Genomic DNA, 17,500 nt, shown 5'->3' with positions numbered 1-17,500 from the left:
CCTGACGTGAGCCAAGATAGTCAAGATACAGAAACCAACTGTTTAGCTGAGTTGCTTAGAAACAGGCCTGACCAATGTTACCAGTCTACAGTTAGACAAGCCCGTATGGTACCCTGTGTCTGGGTTATAGGTGGTTAGGTGTGTGTGTGTGTGTGTGTGTGTGTGTGTGCGTCTATGTGTACTGAGTGGGTACTGAGTGTGTGTGTGTGCTTGCGGGCATGCGTGCGTGTGTGTGTCCGTGGGCATGCGCGTGTGTGTGTGTGTGTGTGTGTGTGTGGGGGGGGGGGGGGGCTCTAGCTGGGTAGTGACAGTGGTTTACCTCCTCCTCAGGCTTCTCCTCCTTGCTGCCCCCGGCCTGCTCCTCCGTCACGCTCAGCTGGGTGCTCACCACCGCTGGGTTCTTACGACGGATCGACCCGCGGGACGAGTCTGTGATACTCTGGATCTGGTGTGAGGGAGGGGGGGAGGGAGGGAGGGAGGGAGGGAGGGAAACAGGTTGGATAACTACTTTGTCCACTGTGTAGTTTTAGCTGTCACTTTATCTGGTGTCTACCTGGAAGTAAGTACTAAAATCGACACGTTGACACAAAGAAGTCGTGAAGATGTGTACCGGTACTGTTCAGTGGAGGATGCATATAATAATAATAATAATAATAATAATAATAATAATAATAATAATAATAATAATAATAATAATAATAAATGTCATTTAGCTGACACTTTTATCCAAAGCGACTTACAGTACATTGCAGAGTGCATACATCTTTCAGTATACTGTGGGGTTCAACATTTGGGCACCCCTGGTTTAAATGTCACAATTAATCAATCTAATCTAAACAATTAATCTCCAAGTGATTGGAAGCAAACCTGAACACTAAATGCTACAAAGTTAAGCATGACACCTTTCTGCACATTTTAAAGCAATGATAAAAAAGGAAAAGGGCCCTGTGCAAAAGTTTGGGAACCCTTTTGCATTATTCTTTGTTACCTTTTGAGAAGATGATTACTAAAGCCCAGACCAAGGTGATTTACTCGTTAGGGCATCAATGAGTCAGGTGAATATAATTCCAGTGTTGAACTATATATTCTGAAGTAACTCCATGCCTTCTAAAGTATCCGACTGCTGTGGCTGTTGTGTCTGGTGTTAAAACCATGGGTTCCTCTAAACAGTTGTTAAAGGATGTCAGAATCAAGATAGTTCACTTCCACCATCAAGGAGAAGGCTACAAAAAACTCTTGCAACGTTTCAAACTACCCATTTCCACTGTAAGAAACATCATCAGAAAATGGAAAATAAATGGAACAAGGCAAGATCTGGAAGACCACGAAACATGTCATATAGAATGGCCCGAGATCTGGTGAGAAATGCTCAGAAGAACCCACACATCACTGCAAAAGAGCTGCAAAAAAGAATAGCAGACACCGGTCTATATATATAATACAGCGTACCTTAAGCAACAAAGACCTACATGGAAGAGTTGCCAGAAAGAAGCCTTTCCTACGACCTCAACACAAAATGATGCATCTGAATTATGCAAAAGAAAACCTTGAGAAACCTGAAGCCTATTGGAACAATGTGTTTTGGACTGACAAAATCAAAATTGAACTTTTTGGCCGCAACCAAAGAGGGTATGTTTGGAGAAAAAAGGGTGAAGCATTTGTAGAGAAGAACACCTTGCCAACTGTTAAGCATGGAGGTGGATCCATTATGCTTTGGGGTTGTGTAGCAGCTGGGGGCACAGGCAATATTGTGCGGGTGGAAGGAAGAATGGATTCCACCAAATATCAAGACATTCTAGAGGCTAATGTTCGAAGGTCAGTCCAGAAATTTGAAGAGAGGTTGGGTATTCTAGCAAGACAATGACCCGAAGCATACCTCAGAATCAACCATATTGTATCTCCAGGTGAAGGTTTTGGAATGGCCATCACAGTCCCCAGACTTGAATATTATTGAAAATAATAAAGCTAGAGGTGTTCTGCCAGGAAGAATGGGGTAAATTTCAAAAAACAAGAATTGAAAGACTCTTAGCTGGCTACAGGAAGCGTTTACAAGCTGTTATAGTTGCCCGAGGAGTGTTATAGTTGCCCGAGGAGGAGTTACAAAGTACTAGCTGACAGGGCTCCCAAACTTTTGCACAAGGCCTTTTTCCTTGTTTTATTATTTTGAAACTGTTAAAAGTTAATCTTGTTTTAAAATGTGATGAAATGTGTCATGTTTAACTTTGTACCATTTAGAGGTAGGGTTTGCTTCTTTTCACTTTTTAAAATTAATTATAAAAGGCATTTTGACTAGGGGTGCCCAGATTTCTCTATCCCACTGTATATGCTTCCAGCGGGAATCGAACCTACAACCTAAGCGTAGGTAGCGCCAAGCTCTACCTAACTGAGCCACAGAGGACCACAGAGTACCTCTCTCTCGCGCTCCGTCTTGGTCAGGTTGATCTGTTTGAGGATCTGAGATCGCTGCTCCATCACCAGGGTCTTCTCATAGGTGTAGGCTGAGATGTCGCTGTCGTGCTGGGAGGGAAGGAGGACACAGTCAGGTCTACATCCTGTACACCAGGGGAGGGAGGCCGGTGGAGGTCGGAATAATTGGAGGACGGGGCTCATTGTCATGCACAGAATGGAATGAAGAATGGTATTAAACCTGTGCTATAGACTGACAGAGACTGTGTGTATAGAACCAGCTAATACGATTATAGAATGTGCGTATAGAAGCAGATCCTCACCATCTCCACCACCTCCACCTCAGCATCGATACGCAGGTGGTACAGGAAGGTGGTCAGGTCCTTCTTCATCTGGATGCTGTTGTCGTCCAGCTGGGCCACGGTGAAGATACGCATCCTGCACTTCCTCCACACCTAGGGAGAGACGGACCTTTATATACCTGAATAAACAACCTACACTACTAGAAACATCATCATAATAAACATAATAATAATAAATAATAATAATAATGCATTTTATTTGTATTGCACTTTTCATTCAAATGAATCTCAGAGTGCTACAGAGTTTAAAAACAAACAAAAAAAAAACATCCTAAAAACATAATTGATAATAAGTTAAAACATAGTAAAAAAAAAAACACAGCCTTTTTGAATAAAAAGCTTTTTTGTCTTAAAAGAGTCCAGGCTCTGTACTGCCCTTAGCGGGCTAGGAATAAACACAACCCATACTACTACAATATATACACCTCTAATACACACATTTAGACACATAACCTAGTACGGTATATCAGTGCACCTGTACTCTCACATACATATCATCATTACACTTCCTGCTTCCACACTTGTCAGAACAATGATGATTAGAACTTAGAACCAGTCCTCTCCCCGCGTGACTCCCTCTCCCTCTGACTCCCTCTGACTCCCTCTCCCTCTGACTCCCTCTGACTCCCTCTGACTCCCTCTGACTCCCTCTCCATCTGACTCCCTCTCCCTCTGACTCCCTCTGACTCCCTCTGACTCCCTCTGACTCCCTCTCCCTCTGACTCCCTCTGACTCCCTCTGACTCCCTCTGACTCCCTCTCTCTCTGACTCCCTCTCCCTCTGACTCCCTCTGACTCCCTCTCCCTCTGACTCCCTCTGACTCCCTCTCCCTCTGACTCCCTCTCCCTCTGACTCCCTCTCTCTCTGACTCCCTCTGACTCCCTCTCTCTCTGACTCCCTCTGACTCCCTCTCCCTCTGACTCCCTCTCCCTCTGACTCCCTCTCCCTCTGACTCCCTCTCTCTCTGACTCCCTCTGACTCCCTCTCCCTCTGACTCCCTCTCTCTCTGACTCCCTCTGACTCCCTCTCCCTCTGACTCCCTCTGTCTCCCTCTGACTCCCTCTGACTCCCTCTCCATCTGACTCCCTCTGACTCCCTCTCCATCTGACTCCCTCTGACTCCCTCTGACTCCCTCTCTCTCTGATTCCCTCTCCCTCTGACTCCCCACTAGCAGAACCAACGCTTTCACCACCTGACAGCTCCATTGATTGTCGTCCTGGCTCACATTAGCCTTCCTATTGATCAGCTCTATGTTTAGAACTTGTAAATGTCTCCGTATCGATAGGCTAGCAAACGCGTTTCCTGGAAAAAGATAATTCCACAGGACTGTGGAAGGGTGTTTTCGTTTCACCTTTATTGTCCGGATGACAGATGTGTATTCTGTTAAGAGTCAGTAACAACACTTGATTGAGGAAGACAAGGAATGTGTCGCTGTAAAGACCAACCACAGGAGCTGAGCTGGGGCAGCCGTGATGATGTTTGACCTGAGCTGGCCACCGTACCTTGTGCTGGCGGAGGAGGAAGGGCAGCAGCATCAGCATGCCGCCGTCATGCACGATCCACCAGATGTCGATGAAGCCCTCGGTGAAGCGCTCACCGTTGGAGGGGAAGGCCGAGATGTTCTTGGGGACCAGCAAGGCCAGGTTGGCCGCCGTGGTCTCTCTGACCAGCTCTGTAACACACAGGAGGACAGGTTATAACAGGTTATAACACACAGGAGGACAGGTTATAACAGGTTATAAGGGGTTATAACACACAGGAGGAGAGGTTGTAAGAGGTTATAAGGGGTTATAACACACAGGAGGAGAGGTTGTAAGAGGTTATAACAGGTTGTGACACACAGGAGGAGAGGTTATAACACAGGAGGAGAGGTTATAACAGGTTATAACACACAGGAGGAGAGGTTATAATACACAGGAGGACAGGTTATAACAGGTTATAAAAGGTTCTAAGAGGTTATAACAGGTTATATCACACAGGAGGAGAGGTTTTAAGAGGTTATAACAGCTCTCAGTGAAGCGCTCTCCATTGGAGAATATTTTCTCTTGATTTTCATACATTAAGATTATGAGGGCAGAAAGAAACACAACAAACACCCTCTTCACTATATTAGCATTAGATATACCCCCATATATTATATATATATATATATATATATATATATATATATATATTCCCATCTCCCCAGCCCCTCCCAGCGACCCACCTATGAAGTTCCTCCATGTCTGGTGGTCCTCAGCTTGTTTCCAGTTGCGGGGCCAGCTGACCAGGACAGTGTTGTGCATGAGACCCCCCAGCCCGCTGGCCTGGAGCAGGTGGGAGGTGGCGTCACGCATGTTAGAGGAGATGGTCACCTGACTGAAGCCCTTCACCTTCTCTGTCTCCATCAGCTTACGCAGCGCCTGCAGAGTGAGAATGTAGTCCTGTGTCAAGCGGTGTGTGTGTGTGTGTGTGTGTGTGTGTGTGTGTGTGTCTTCCTACCATCTCTGCCCTCTGGGCCTGGTGGTGGTGTGTGTGTGCGTGTGTGTGTGTGTGTGTGTGTGTGTGTGCTTGTGTGTGCATGTGTGTGTATGTGTGTGTGTATGTCCTCCTACCGTCTCTGCCTTCGAGGCCTGGGTGTGGTTCTCTAGGAAGGTTCCCTCCATGGCCGTGCCCACGATGGTCAGACCTTTACCTGCCTTCAGCTGATTGGTCAGAGACAAGAGGCGGGGCTGCTCGACGTTCTGCTCGGCGTCGGTACTGACCAGAACCAACAGCTGGGGTCTGGAGGAGAGAAAGAACCATAAGAATGAAGAGGTGAGATGGAGAGAACGAGAGAAAGAGAGGTGAAATAGAGAGAACAAGAGAAAGAGAGGTGAAATAGAGAGAACGAGAGAAAGAGAGGTGAAATAGAGAGAACGAGAGAACGAGAGAAAGAAAGGTGAGAGAGATGAGTAGCGCGTCACACGGTTAAAATCCAGAAACACTAATATTGTCTGTCTGTCACTTCCAACAGCGAGAAGCTTGGGACCACTGAGGTGGAACGTTGAACAGGAACAGACATGTCCTTAATTGACATGTTAATGAGATAGACCACAAAAACAACAAGGAAAACAACACTGTACGTGTAGCTTGTTGTTTGTGTGGGTGGCATTTATGGATGTGTGTGTGTGTGTGTGTGTGTGTGTGTTTGCGTGTGTAATTACTTTTGTGGGTTTGCGTCGTACACACACTCGCATGTGTGTGTGTGTGTGTGTGTTATATTAGTGTGTGTGTGTGTATATATTAGTGTGTGTGGGTGTGTATATATTAGTGTGTGTGGGTGTGTATATATTAGTGTGTGTGTGTGTGTGTGTGTTTTACGCTAGTGTGTGTGGGAGTGTGTATGTGTGTGTGTGTGTGTGTGTGTGTGTGTGTGTGTGTACCTCCAGTTCTTGGTGTGTGGGGGTCCTTCCTCCAGCCTCATCAGAGCGTAGCGAGCAGCGCTGAGAGAGATGCCACGAATCCCATCACCCCACTCCTTCTCCGCCCTGTCACATGGTCACACACACCACGGTTACCATGGTCACGCACACCAGGGTTACCATGGTCACGCACACCTGTATGTTCATATGAGCCAACGGTCAAACAATCAATGAACAGGCTTCTAACACATGGAGGCCCCGCAGAGCATCCACTGACTACCGTCCCCTTACAGTGGGAGGCTGGTGGAGGTAGAAATCGGAGGACGGGGCTCATTGTAATGGATGGAACGGAATTAGGAATGGCATCAAATGGCACACACACATCAAACACACACACATCAAACACACACATCAAACACACACATCAAACACACATCAAACACACACATCAAACACACACACACATCAAACACACATCAAACACACACATCAAACACACACACACACACATCAAACACACACACATCAAACACACATCAAACACACACATCAAACACACACACACATCAAACACACATCAAACACACACACACACATCAAACACACACATCAAACACACACGTTCCTCATTCCGTTCCGCTCCTTCCACTGAGCCCCCCCGTCCTATTCATCTCTCCCTCTGCCAGCCGGCCTTCTCCCACCATAGAAGGTTCTAGACTAGAGCGGAGCCTTCCTCATATTAGCTTTCTACAAGCTCTCTGTGTAGGAGACTCAAAGCAATTACTCCAACACAACAAGCAGGGACAGGACTACATAACAATGCTGGAAATACAAACCGTTTAACTGGCCCGATGGGGAGTTGTAACACACACGCACGTGCACACACACAGACAGACACACACAGACAGACACACACACACACAGACACACACACACACACACACACACACACAGACACACACACACACACACACACACACATGGACACACACACGCACACACAAACAGACACAGACGCACACACACACACACACGCACACAAACAGACACAGACGCACACACACACACACACACACACACACACACACACAGTCCAGAGAATCCAATCTGTCCCAGGGGTCACGCTCCACTCACCCGCGGAACTCGATATACTTGTAGATACAGCCAGCGATCACCATGGCAACGATGGCGTAGTACCAGGAGCAGATGAACATGAGGGAGAGACACAAACTCATACCCAGGAACGACAGAGCCCTGAGAGAGATGGAGGGATGGAGGGACGGAGAGAGATGGAGAGAGAGAGAGATGAAGGGATAGAGAAAGAGAGAGATGGTGGGATGGAGAGAGAGAGAGAAAGAGGGATGGAGGGGTGGAGAGAAAGAGGGATGGGGAGAGAGGGGGAGAGAGGGGGAGAGGGAGAGAGATGGAGAGATGGAGAAACAGAGAAGGGGGAGAGTGAGAGGATATTAGACGTGCTTATGCATACAGACACAATCACAAGCTAAGAATGTTAACATCTGAGTATCCAGGGGGGTATTCCATCAACGTCGCTAAAGGAAAATCCAGGCTTATTTCTGACAAGTCTCACAGGACTTCGTCAAAGAAAACGAATAACAAAGAAGTTTGGAGAAAGTATCATGACGTGACGTGAACAAGATGGCGGAGTAGAAGCCTCGCGGTTACTCTCCCTTCAATTTAGCTAGGCAAACATTTGTATTCGTGCTACGAAATCTGATGCTGTGCTACTTCAGTTGAACGTTTATTGGCCTGTTTGGTCCTGTCCACAATGGCTAGCCGTACGCGCAAAGGCAAAGATCCATTGGCTGTGCCGATGGACGGCGACGAGACCTCAGAGAGCGCTCTCACAGTGGCCTCTCTCGAGGCTACACTTAAACGCTATTTTAATATAGCAGAGAAAAACTCCAATGACCGATTCGACCGGCTGGAGACCCAGCTGGGATCCATGGAGGCAACCCTGACTAAACACGAGAAGGAGATTAGTGTACAACGCACTATCACCTCCAAGCTACATGAGCGGGTAAAGGAATCCGAGGTCACTACCTCTCAACACAGCAGATCACTAGCTCAGCTCGAGTCCAAACTGGCATCCTTCGAGGATAGGAGCAGAAGGGACAACCTTCGAATGATCAATCTAAAGGAGGGAGAAGAATCGGGGAATGCAATGTCCTACCTCACTGCCAACTTCCCAATATGGTTCCCCTCCCTGGCTGACAAGCCGCTGGAGATCATGCGAGTTCACCGCACCGGGTCTCCTCGAGCGTCTTCACCACATCCCAGGTCCTTGATCATTAAATTCCTTCGCTTCACAGACAGAGACCGCATCCTCCAAGAATCAAGGAAAACTCCCGTGGAGATCGCCGGGCGCACCATCCGTTTTGCAGCGGATTACAGCGAGTACACTTCTAAACTCAGACGTCCCTGCTATCCGCTCATGCACCGGGCTCGGGGACTGCGCTGTGAGGCATTCTTGCTGTACCCCGCGGTCATCAAGCTCATCCACAACTCTGAACACCATCTATTCCACGAACTATCAGAGGCAGAGAAGTTCCTTTCTTCACTTGAGGACAATTCCTGATCGGGGTAAGGCTCTTAACAAGAGCTCGCTCTAGACTTTGTTTTTCAAACGATAACTGTTGACGATGACATGCTGGACTTGTTTACTTCCTGGTGGGGCGTTACTCACGGAGGACGTCACTCCAATGACTCTCTTTGTTTATTTCTATCGTGTAGCAACTCAGTGAGTGTAAATCCGGCTGACATCGCTGTAAAACCACTATAGTTATTATTTTTGCTTTCTATTTACTGTAAATGCTGATCCAGCTGTATGGTGGCTGACTGTGTGCGACACATTTCGCAATCTGAACTCTATGATAGGTTGCTGACTAATCAGATTGAATAGCGGTATAATAGCCTAATGTTTTAAGTTTGCCTGTTCCACACAACCTTGCTTATTTGAGTATTTTGAACATATGGGGTGTCCCAATTTACGTATGCCATTATAGGTAGCTTGAACACAATTATTGTTTTTTTATAATAGAACTGAATAAATATATAATTTCATTGCTGATGGCTTTATAACCCCAAATGATACTTGAAAATTATTTCTTTTTTTCTTTGGTTTCTAATTCTGTATTATCATAATTTTGTATTATATATGGTAATTACTCAAACAAGGAATAGCTACAAGGGAGAGGGAGGGGTATCTGACTATCTTTTCTTCACTGTCACTTTTTTGGGGGGGAGGGGGGAGGTTGGGTGGGCTCTGGATGGACCTTTTTGTCCATTTATTTTTTGGGGGGGTTGGGGAAGAGGGGTGCCGATTGGGATTAGGGGGCAAGGGGTGGGTGGGCTATGATCATGGGGCTTATGGGGGGGTTGGGGGGGAGGGACAGGATCCTATGGTTGGAGCTCTTCGGTTAGTATCTTTCACTTTTTTCTTTTACCAAGATAGCTATGACTAACATTACACTTCTGTCTTGGAATGGGCGGGGCCTAAATATCCCTCATAAACGCACAAGTACCTTAGACTTCCTACAGAGAAAAAAGATAGATGTGGCCTTCTTTCAGGAATCTCACCTATTGGAAAAAGATGTTAGTAGATTACAGAATAAATATTACCATGTAATTGCCTCCTCCTCAAATACCAAAAAAAAAAGGGGAGTAGTGATCGTTGCCAAGCGCAGTTTTCAGTTTAAAGATCTAGGATCTGGGAAAGACTCTGAGGGCAGAGTAAGCTATATAAAAATGATGGTAAATGATAAGAAACTGGCCTTTGTTTCAGTATATGCACCAAATTCCTTTGATATTGGCTTTTATGACTACTTAACTAAATTGATGTTTGATCTATCTGATTTTGGTTTAATAATAGGGGGTGACTTTAATGCTGTATGGCTACACACGATGGACAGAACTGGGGTTAACGAGGGGAGAGAGCAACACCTGGCGTCTTCTGCACTAAGGAAATGGGCTAGTGACTGTGCTGTGGTAGATGTCTGGCGTTCTTCTAACCCCTCCGTGAAAGAATTCACTTGTTTCTCCTCTCGACACAGATCATTCTCTCGCATAGATTATATTTTTATATCCAAACATCTGTATGATAAGACATCAGATTTTAATTTACTTCCTATGTCTCTCTCTGACCACAGGGCGGTCTTTGGCAGAGTAGCGATCTCCTTGAAGCCTAAAAGGGCTCCTCGCTGGCGCTTTAACTCCACCCTTTTGCAGAATGAATCATTCCTAAAGGAAATGAAGGAACAACTTGATGAGTTTATTGTAATTAATAAGCCATCTGTGGATGATCCTGGTATTCTCTGGGATGCGGTGAAGGGGTTCATTAGGGATAAAACTATTGGTTTTGCCTCTAATCTACACAAATCCAGATTAAAACATATTCAAGACTTAGAAAAGAAAATTGCTGAACTGGAGATCACAATGACTCCGCATGTTACCCCTGAGCTAGTTCTTGAGAGAGAAGTGTTATTTAAAGATCTTAACCATCTTCTCAGACATAGAGCGGATTTCCTCATTCATAGAACTAGACAAAACCATTACTTGCACAGCGCACAGCCAAGCCATTTACTAGCCTCAAAACTTAAAACCAATGAACAACTAGCAAACATCTCTTCAATTAAAAGTTCTACAGGTACTTTGTGCAATGATCCAACAGAGGTTAACAATAACTTCTGGGCATTCTACTCGGCTCTATATACTTCTGAGATTGATTATAATGATCAAGCTGTTAGTTCTTTCTTGAACCCCTTACAGCTCCCCCAGCTTTCCCAAAATGACTCCCTTGATTTAGATTCTCCTATTACGCTATCTGAACTATACAAAGCTCTTTCATGCATGAATAAAGGCAAGTCACCAGGGTTAGACGGTCTACCACCTGAATTGTATCTGGCCTTTTGGCCCCAAGTTGGCCCCTTGCTATTGGGAATGATTCATTCTGCAATCAAAAATGGCTCCTTCTCCAAAAACAACAATATAGCTATAATCTCTTTGCTCTTGAAAAAGGGGAAGGACCCTACTGACTGCGGAAGCTATCGCCCCTTGTCAATTTTAAATACAGATACTAAACTGTACGCCAAAGTTCTAGCCTCTCGACTGGAACCATTTATGACTACCTTAGTGCATGAGGACCAAACAGGCTTCATTAAAAATCGCCTTGCCTCAGACAATGTTCGCCGCCTTCTCCATATTATTGACTTTTCGAATATTACTGATTCAGCAAATGCTATTCTCTCACTTGATGCTGAGAAAGCCTTTGATCGTCTCGAGTGGCACTTTTTATGGGCGGTTTTACGCTATATGGGCTTTGGAGATCATTATGTGGATATGATAAAACTACTATATTCTAACCCGACAGCAATGGTTCTGACAGGGAACACATGCTCTAAACAGTTCCCAGTATCCCGCAGCTCGCGCCAGGGTTGCCCTCTCTCTCCTTTGCTGTTTGCCCTATCTCTGGAACCTGTGGCCCAGGCCGTTCGCCAGTCAGTCACCCATGATCCTATTACGGTCCAGAACACCAAACATCACATATCTCTGTATGCTGATGATATCCTTCTTTTTATTCAGAATTTCCCTCAGTCACTCCCTCACCTTCTAAACATCTTTAATAATTTTAGCCGAATTTCAGGTTACAAAATTAACTGGGGAAAATCAGCTCTATTGCCACTGAATGCCTCAGCTAGACAGTTAGATATCTCACTGAACATCCCAGTGGTCCAGAATATTAAATATCTAGGTATCACTATCTACCCCTCAATTTCAAACACAGTATCAATTAATTATAAGAATGTGCTGAAGGAGGTAGATTCTGATCTACAAAGGTGGAAAACTTCACCCCTCACATTTCATTCCCGTATCTCAGTTATTAAAATGAATATTCTTCCACGAATAAACTTTTTTAGTTCCATGCTCTCTCTAGCCCCACCAAGTGGTTATTGGAAGAAACTACACTCTATCTCTTCTCATTTTATATGGAGGGGGAAGAAGCCCAGACTCAAATTCTCAACCCTCCAGAGGCTAAAAAATGAAGGGGGATTGGGGCTACCAAACTTCGAATGGTATTATTGGTCCTTTGTGCTGCGTCCTCTCTCCACATGGTTTGATCCGGCCGCTCGTGTTTCTTGGCGCCCCTTAGAGGAAAACATTGTCCATCCTCATAGGTTACAAGATGTAATATACTGTAACATTTCTATTAAACAGTCCAAATTGAAATTCGGCTCCATCATCACTGAATTAATCTCAGTTTGGCGATGCGCAGAAAAGCTCTGCAAAATCTCAACCAAATGGTACCTCCATTCGCCTATATTTAAAAATTCAATTCTCCAGTTGGGAGGCCGTCCAATCTCATTTCCCCAGTGGAGTGACAAGGGAGTTCACACATTCTCAGATTTATTTGGGGCTGAGGGTCTCCGCTCATTCCAAGACATTCAGAGAAACTTTAATTTACCGGGTACGTCCTTTTTTTTCTACCTTCAATTACGTACAGCTATGCGCACATACGGGGTACCCTGGAATAGCTCATTAGACATACATCCATTTCACATAGCATTCACCAGACCCAGGGGTCAGGTCTCAGCTCTTTACTCCATCCTGGTTAAGGCTTCTTTAAAACCATTACACATTGACAGAGTGTGGAAAGATACTTTATCACACAATAACTTAAATTGGCAATTAATTTGGCAAAACATATCCCTTTCCTCCAGAAATCCCAACCACCAGGTTATCCATTTCAATTTTACTCATAGGACATACTTCACTCCATATCTGCTACATAAAATAAAGACCATACCTTCACCTAACTGTACTCTTTGCACCCGAAATACAGTTGGCACCTTTTTTCATATGGTATGGGAATGCCCGGGAGTGGCTGATTTCTGGAGGACAGTTTGTGATGCATTGTCCCTGATCCTGTCCAAACACATTCCACACTCACCATTAGTCCTATTGTTAAATGACAGTTCAAACCTGGATCTAAACATCAAACAAAGACGCATCTGGCTGGCCGGCCTTACAGCAGCCAAAAGGCTTATAGCTTGCAGGTGGAAGTCACCCCATTTCTTGACTACGCAGAGATGGATATTAGACTTCATTGACATAGCCAGCATGGAACACTGGATAGCCAACAGGCATCATGCAATTTCGGATAATGTCTCATGCTGGGACCAAACTATAACCATCCTCAAGACACTATTATAGGCTAATCGATTTGCTCCTTCCATAGGGTCCTGTAGGGGGGGGGGGGGCTGTGATTGGGTGGGGGGTGGTGGGCGGGGGGCTGTGATAGGGGGGGGTGGGTGGCGGGGGGGTTGTGATTGGGCGGGTGGGTGGGAGGTATCTGGCGGGAGGGACATTTGTGGGAGGAGGGGTAGGTGGGGAATTATTGGGGTAAAGGGAGATTGGGAAGGGAAGGGGAGGGGGGGGGGGTTGAAAGGTTTATGCGCATTTTGTATTTGTACTGGTAAACCGTATTTGTGTTATTCTATTTTCTCCTTTGTTTATTTGTATGTTACCACTCCCCTTGTTTTACTCCCTGAAATAATAATAAAAAATTGATCACAAAAAAAAAAAGAAAACGAATAACATAAATCTTGTGAGATTGATCAAAATAAGCCTGGATTTTCATTTAGCGACTTTGATGGAATACCCCCCTTGTCCAGGGATTGGTCAGTTGTCTTGGGGAACTGACCAGTGGTAGAACTTGAAGCGCGGCCTCCAGTTGGGGGTCCTCAGGAGGGTCTGCAGGGCGCAGGCCAGGTTCACAAACATGTAGCACATGAGGAAGAACCTGCAGGGACACACACAGGCTTCAGATACACACAACACCACAGCTACACACACACAACATCATAGCTACACACACAACACCACAGCTACACACACACCATCACAGCTACACACAACCTCACGTCTACACACACAACATCCTGACTATACACACACAACATCACATCTACAGACACAACATCCCAGCAGGTCCCCAGAGTGACTCACATGGAGAGGATGGGCGCCACGGCGTCCAGAGAGGCGATGAGGATGCCGGTCTCACAGATACAGGCTGTCAGCAGCAGCGCCCAGGTAGGCTCCCCGTTAGCCTTACCATGACCAAACACCTGGCAGGACGCACACAGAGAGGTTATAACAACAGGCATAGAGAGGTTATAACACCAGGCATAGAGAGGTTATAACACCAGGCATAGAGAGGTTATAACACCAAGCTTAGAGATGTTATAACAACAGGCATATATAAGTTATAACACCAAGCATATAGACAGACAGACATACTGTGGTCAAATATAGTATAGTAATACATGTTCACATGTCCGTGAGACTGACTGCTGAATGCTTATTGGTCAGGCAGTGTGAGTGACAGGCTGACTGACCCGTAGGGCGGGCACGATGCCGTCCCGGGAGATGGCCTGAAGGAGACGCGGCGCGCCTGTCAAACTCTGAAGCCCCGCCCCGCAGGTGGAGAAGAAGGAGCCAATCACAATCACCCACGGTGACGGCCAGGCCAACGTGCCAATCACCAGGTTTCCATTCACACCCTCCCCAAACCTGAGAGAGACGGAGAGGACACGTCACACATGAGGGCAGCCATGACCAACGACAATTATGAGCAATTATGATCTTTAGACTTTTAACAAAATCTGATCAAATCAGACAATATTTCGGTTTTCGCACACCAATGCTGAAAACAAGTTTAAAAGGAAGGACTTGGTGATCATCTCATTATGTGTAGTTATGTATTTTTAGCATGTTGATGTTCTATCAGCATGTTGTGATGTGCTAAACATGCAGTTAAATATTCATAGCGATGTGCCTTTTTAGCTGCTGGCTACTAGCATCTGTTTAGCGTGTGTTTTGATTCAGAGCGAGTTTCTCCCATTCTCCGTTTGAGGTGGACCAACATTCAAATAAGCATAATTATCTTCTTCAATTATTTTCAATGTATGACACATCGTTTGAAAGCTTACAACCTGCACTTTCATAATCTGGAAAAAACAGAAAAATGATCGAAATATTGTCTGATTTGATATGATTTTGTTCAAAGTCTAAAGATAGCCTCATAAATTATTTTTCATTGGCTCGTAGTGTGTGCATGAAAGAGCTGAGGTTTGTAATACTACGACTACTACTAGTACTACTAGTACTACTACTACTACTACTACTACTACTACTACTACTACTACTACTACTACTACTACTACTACTACTACCACTAATAATAATAATAAGTATTATTATAATAATAATTATTATTATATTATATTGCATCTATAATGTCTTACTTGTCTCTGAGCACTACTCCCTCGATGCAGGCTCCGAACAGGACCACACTGGACATGTCTGAGGGGATTAAGGATGACAACAACAACAGCAACAGCAACAGCAACAACAACAACAACAACAACAACAACAACAACACCACAACAACACAACAACACCCTGTGTACAGAAACATTACCTTACTTATCAACCAGTTGAGGCTGGGTGGAGGTAGAAATCCGAGGACCGGACCATTATAATGCATGGAATGGAATCCTCATTCCGTTCCATCTACTACAATGAGCCGCTCCTCCCATTTTCCACCTCCACCAGCCTCCCCTTATCGATTATCAACAATAGTACATCTCCTTACCAACACGACTCTCCACTCACTACTCATATAACAGTGGCAGCTAAGGTGCAATACAATGGCCAACTGCCTCAGACACTTAGCAATCCTCCCCTGGCCCCACAACTGAGTGACTGGTTAGTTAAGGTGCTGTGGGGGGTGCAGTAGCGTGTGCAGGCCAGCAGAGGGGGGCAGTGGGAGGATACAGACGAAGGAGGTGGTGCTGATGGCACAGATGGTGCCGATGGGGATGGACTTCTGGGCGTCACGCAGGTCCCCAGAGCGGTTAGACCCCGCCATGATACCTGGAGGGAGAGAGAGGAGAGAGAGAGAGAGAGAGAGAGAGAGAGAGAGAGAGAGAGAGAGAGAGAGAGAGAGAGAGAGAGAGAGAGAGAGAGAGAGAGAGAGAGAGAGAGAGGGAAAAAGTGTGTGAGAGGGTAGGAGGGAGAGGAAGAGAGGGAGAGAGAGAGAGAGTGAGAGAGAGAGAGAGAGAGGGAGAGAGAGAGAGAGAGAGAGGGAAAAAGTGTGTGAGAGGGTAGGAGGGAGAGAAAGAGAGGGAGGGTTGATGAAAGAGGGACAGAGAAGAGAAAGAGAGAGAGAGCGAGAGAGAGAGAGAGAGCGATAGAAAGAGAAGAAGAGAGAGGGTTGGGTGAAGAGGGAGAGAGAGAGAAAGAGAGAGGGTTGGGGGAAGAGGGAGAGAGAGAGAAAGAGAGAGGGTTGGGTGAAGAGGGAGAGAGAGAGAAAGAGAGACGGAATGAGAGAGAGAGAGAGTGAGCAAGAGAGAGAGAGAGGAGGAGAGAGAGGAGTGGGGAAGAGGGAGAGAGAGAAAAAGGGAGGAAGAGAGACAGAGAGAGAAAGAGAAAGAGAGCGATATGAGTTTCCCGATGAGCATCGGCAGACACGCTAGTGAATCGTGGATTTCTCTCTCTTTTTTTCTCTCTCCTGCGTGACTTCCTGTATCCTGACCTGTGACAGAGGGGAAGTAGATTCCGACCAATAGGGTGAAGAAGCTGGTGATGTCGGAGAGGACGTAGCGGTTGGAGTTGGTCAGCGAGTCGTCGATGTTCTCCACCGAATCCACCCCCGTCTTGTCTATCAACGCCCCCTTCTCCAGGTAGTTACCCCACAGGTTCTCTGTAGGGAGGGAGGGAGGGAGGGAGGGAGGGAGGGAGGGAGGGAGGGAGGGAGGAGGGGAGGAGAGAGAGAAGAGGAGTGGGAGGAGACAGAGAGAGACAGACAGAGAGAGAGAGAGGAATGATTCTAAATCATCTCAGAATGAATGAATGAATGAATGAATGGACTTTATTGTCATTGCTACAGTACAGGTACCAAACAACGACATTTAGGAGGGGTGGCTCCCCTGGTGTTAGGAAAGGAAAAAAAAAAAAAACTTTTAGAAAAAGAATAAAATCACAAGAAGGTAAGGAGCTGGTTTACATCAATAAAGGCTATGTACACAATCCACTGTACTATACTGCACAGATAGTCAACTAGGGTTGTCATATTGCACAAAAGTATTTTTTCACGTTATTTAAAGTGTCACAGTTTGCAGGCTTGAAATGTACATGTTTGTGCCTCAGCACTAGCTGCCATACAATCCGTCCAGACTGTCCTGTGCCCAGAACTTAGGCGCAGGACAGAAAGAGGTGTGTGTGTGTGTGTGTGTGTGTGTGTGTGTGTTCCTCCCACCTGAGAGGATGCCA

At 45.8% G+C, this 17,500-nt stretch overlaps 1 protein-coding gene across 1 annotated transcript in view; it reads right to left on the bottom strand.

Annotated features, from left to right (window-relative positions):
- Positions 1-17,500, bottom strand: part of slc12a5a (solute carrier family 12 member 5a) — a gene marked incomplete at both ends in the record, with an annotated part of 214,853 nt that overhangs the window by 2,468 nt on the left and 194,885 nt on the right. Inside the window, 15 exon segments of the mRNA XM_080548697.1 lie at positions 320-445; positions 2,410-2,517; positions 2,730-2,861; positions 4,271-4,440; positions 4,975-5,170; positions 5,363-5,531; positions 6,173-6,277; positions 7,286-7,405; positions 13,869-13,967; positions 14,174-14,292; positions 14,563-14,737; positions 15,472-15,529; positions 16,004-16,102; positions 16,764-16,931; positions 17,487-17,500. The exon segment at positions 17,487-17,500 is cut by the window's right edge and continues 198 nt beyond it. Coding sequence (XP_080404823.1) covers positions 320-445; positions 2,410-2,517; positions 2,730-2,861; positions 4,271-4,440; positions 4,975-5,170; positions 5,363-5,531; positions 6,173-6,277; positions 7,286-7,405; positions 13,869-13,967; positions 14,174-14,292; positions 14,563-14,737; positions 15,472-15,529; positions 16,004-16,102; positions 16,764-16,931; positions 17,487-17,500 — 1,858 coding nt within the window.

This window comes from Nansenia antarctica (genome assembly GCF_963989245.1).
Source record: "Nansenia antarctica genome assembly, chromosome: 18".
NCBI classification, from domain to species: Eukaryota; Metazoa; Chordata; class Actinopteri; order Argentiniformes; family Microstomatidae; genus Nansenia; species Nansenia antarctica.
The sequence above is the reverse complement of the archived record's forward strand: the minus strand, read 5'-3'. Positions and strand labels throughout refer to the sequence as shown.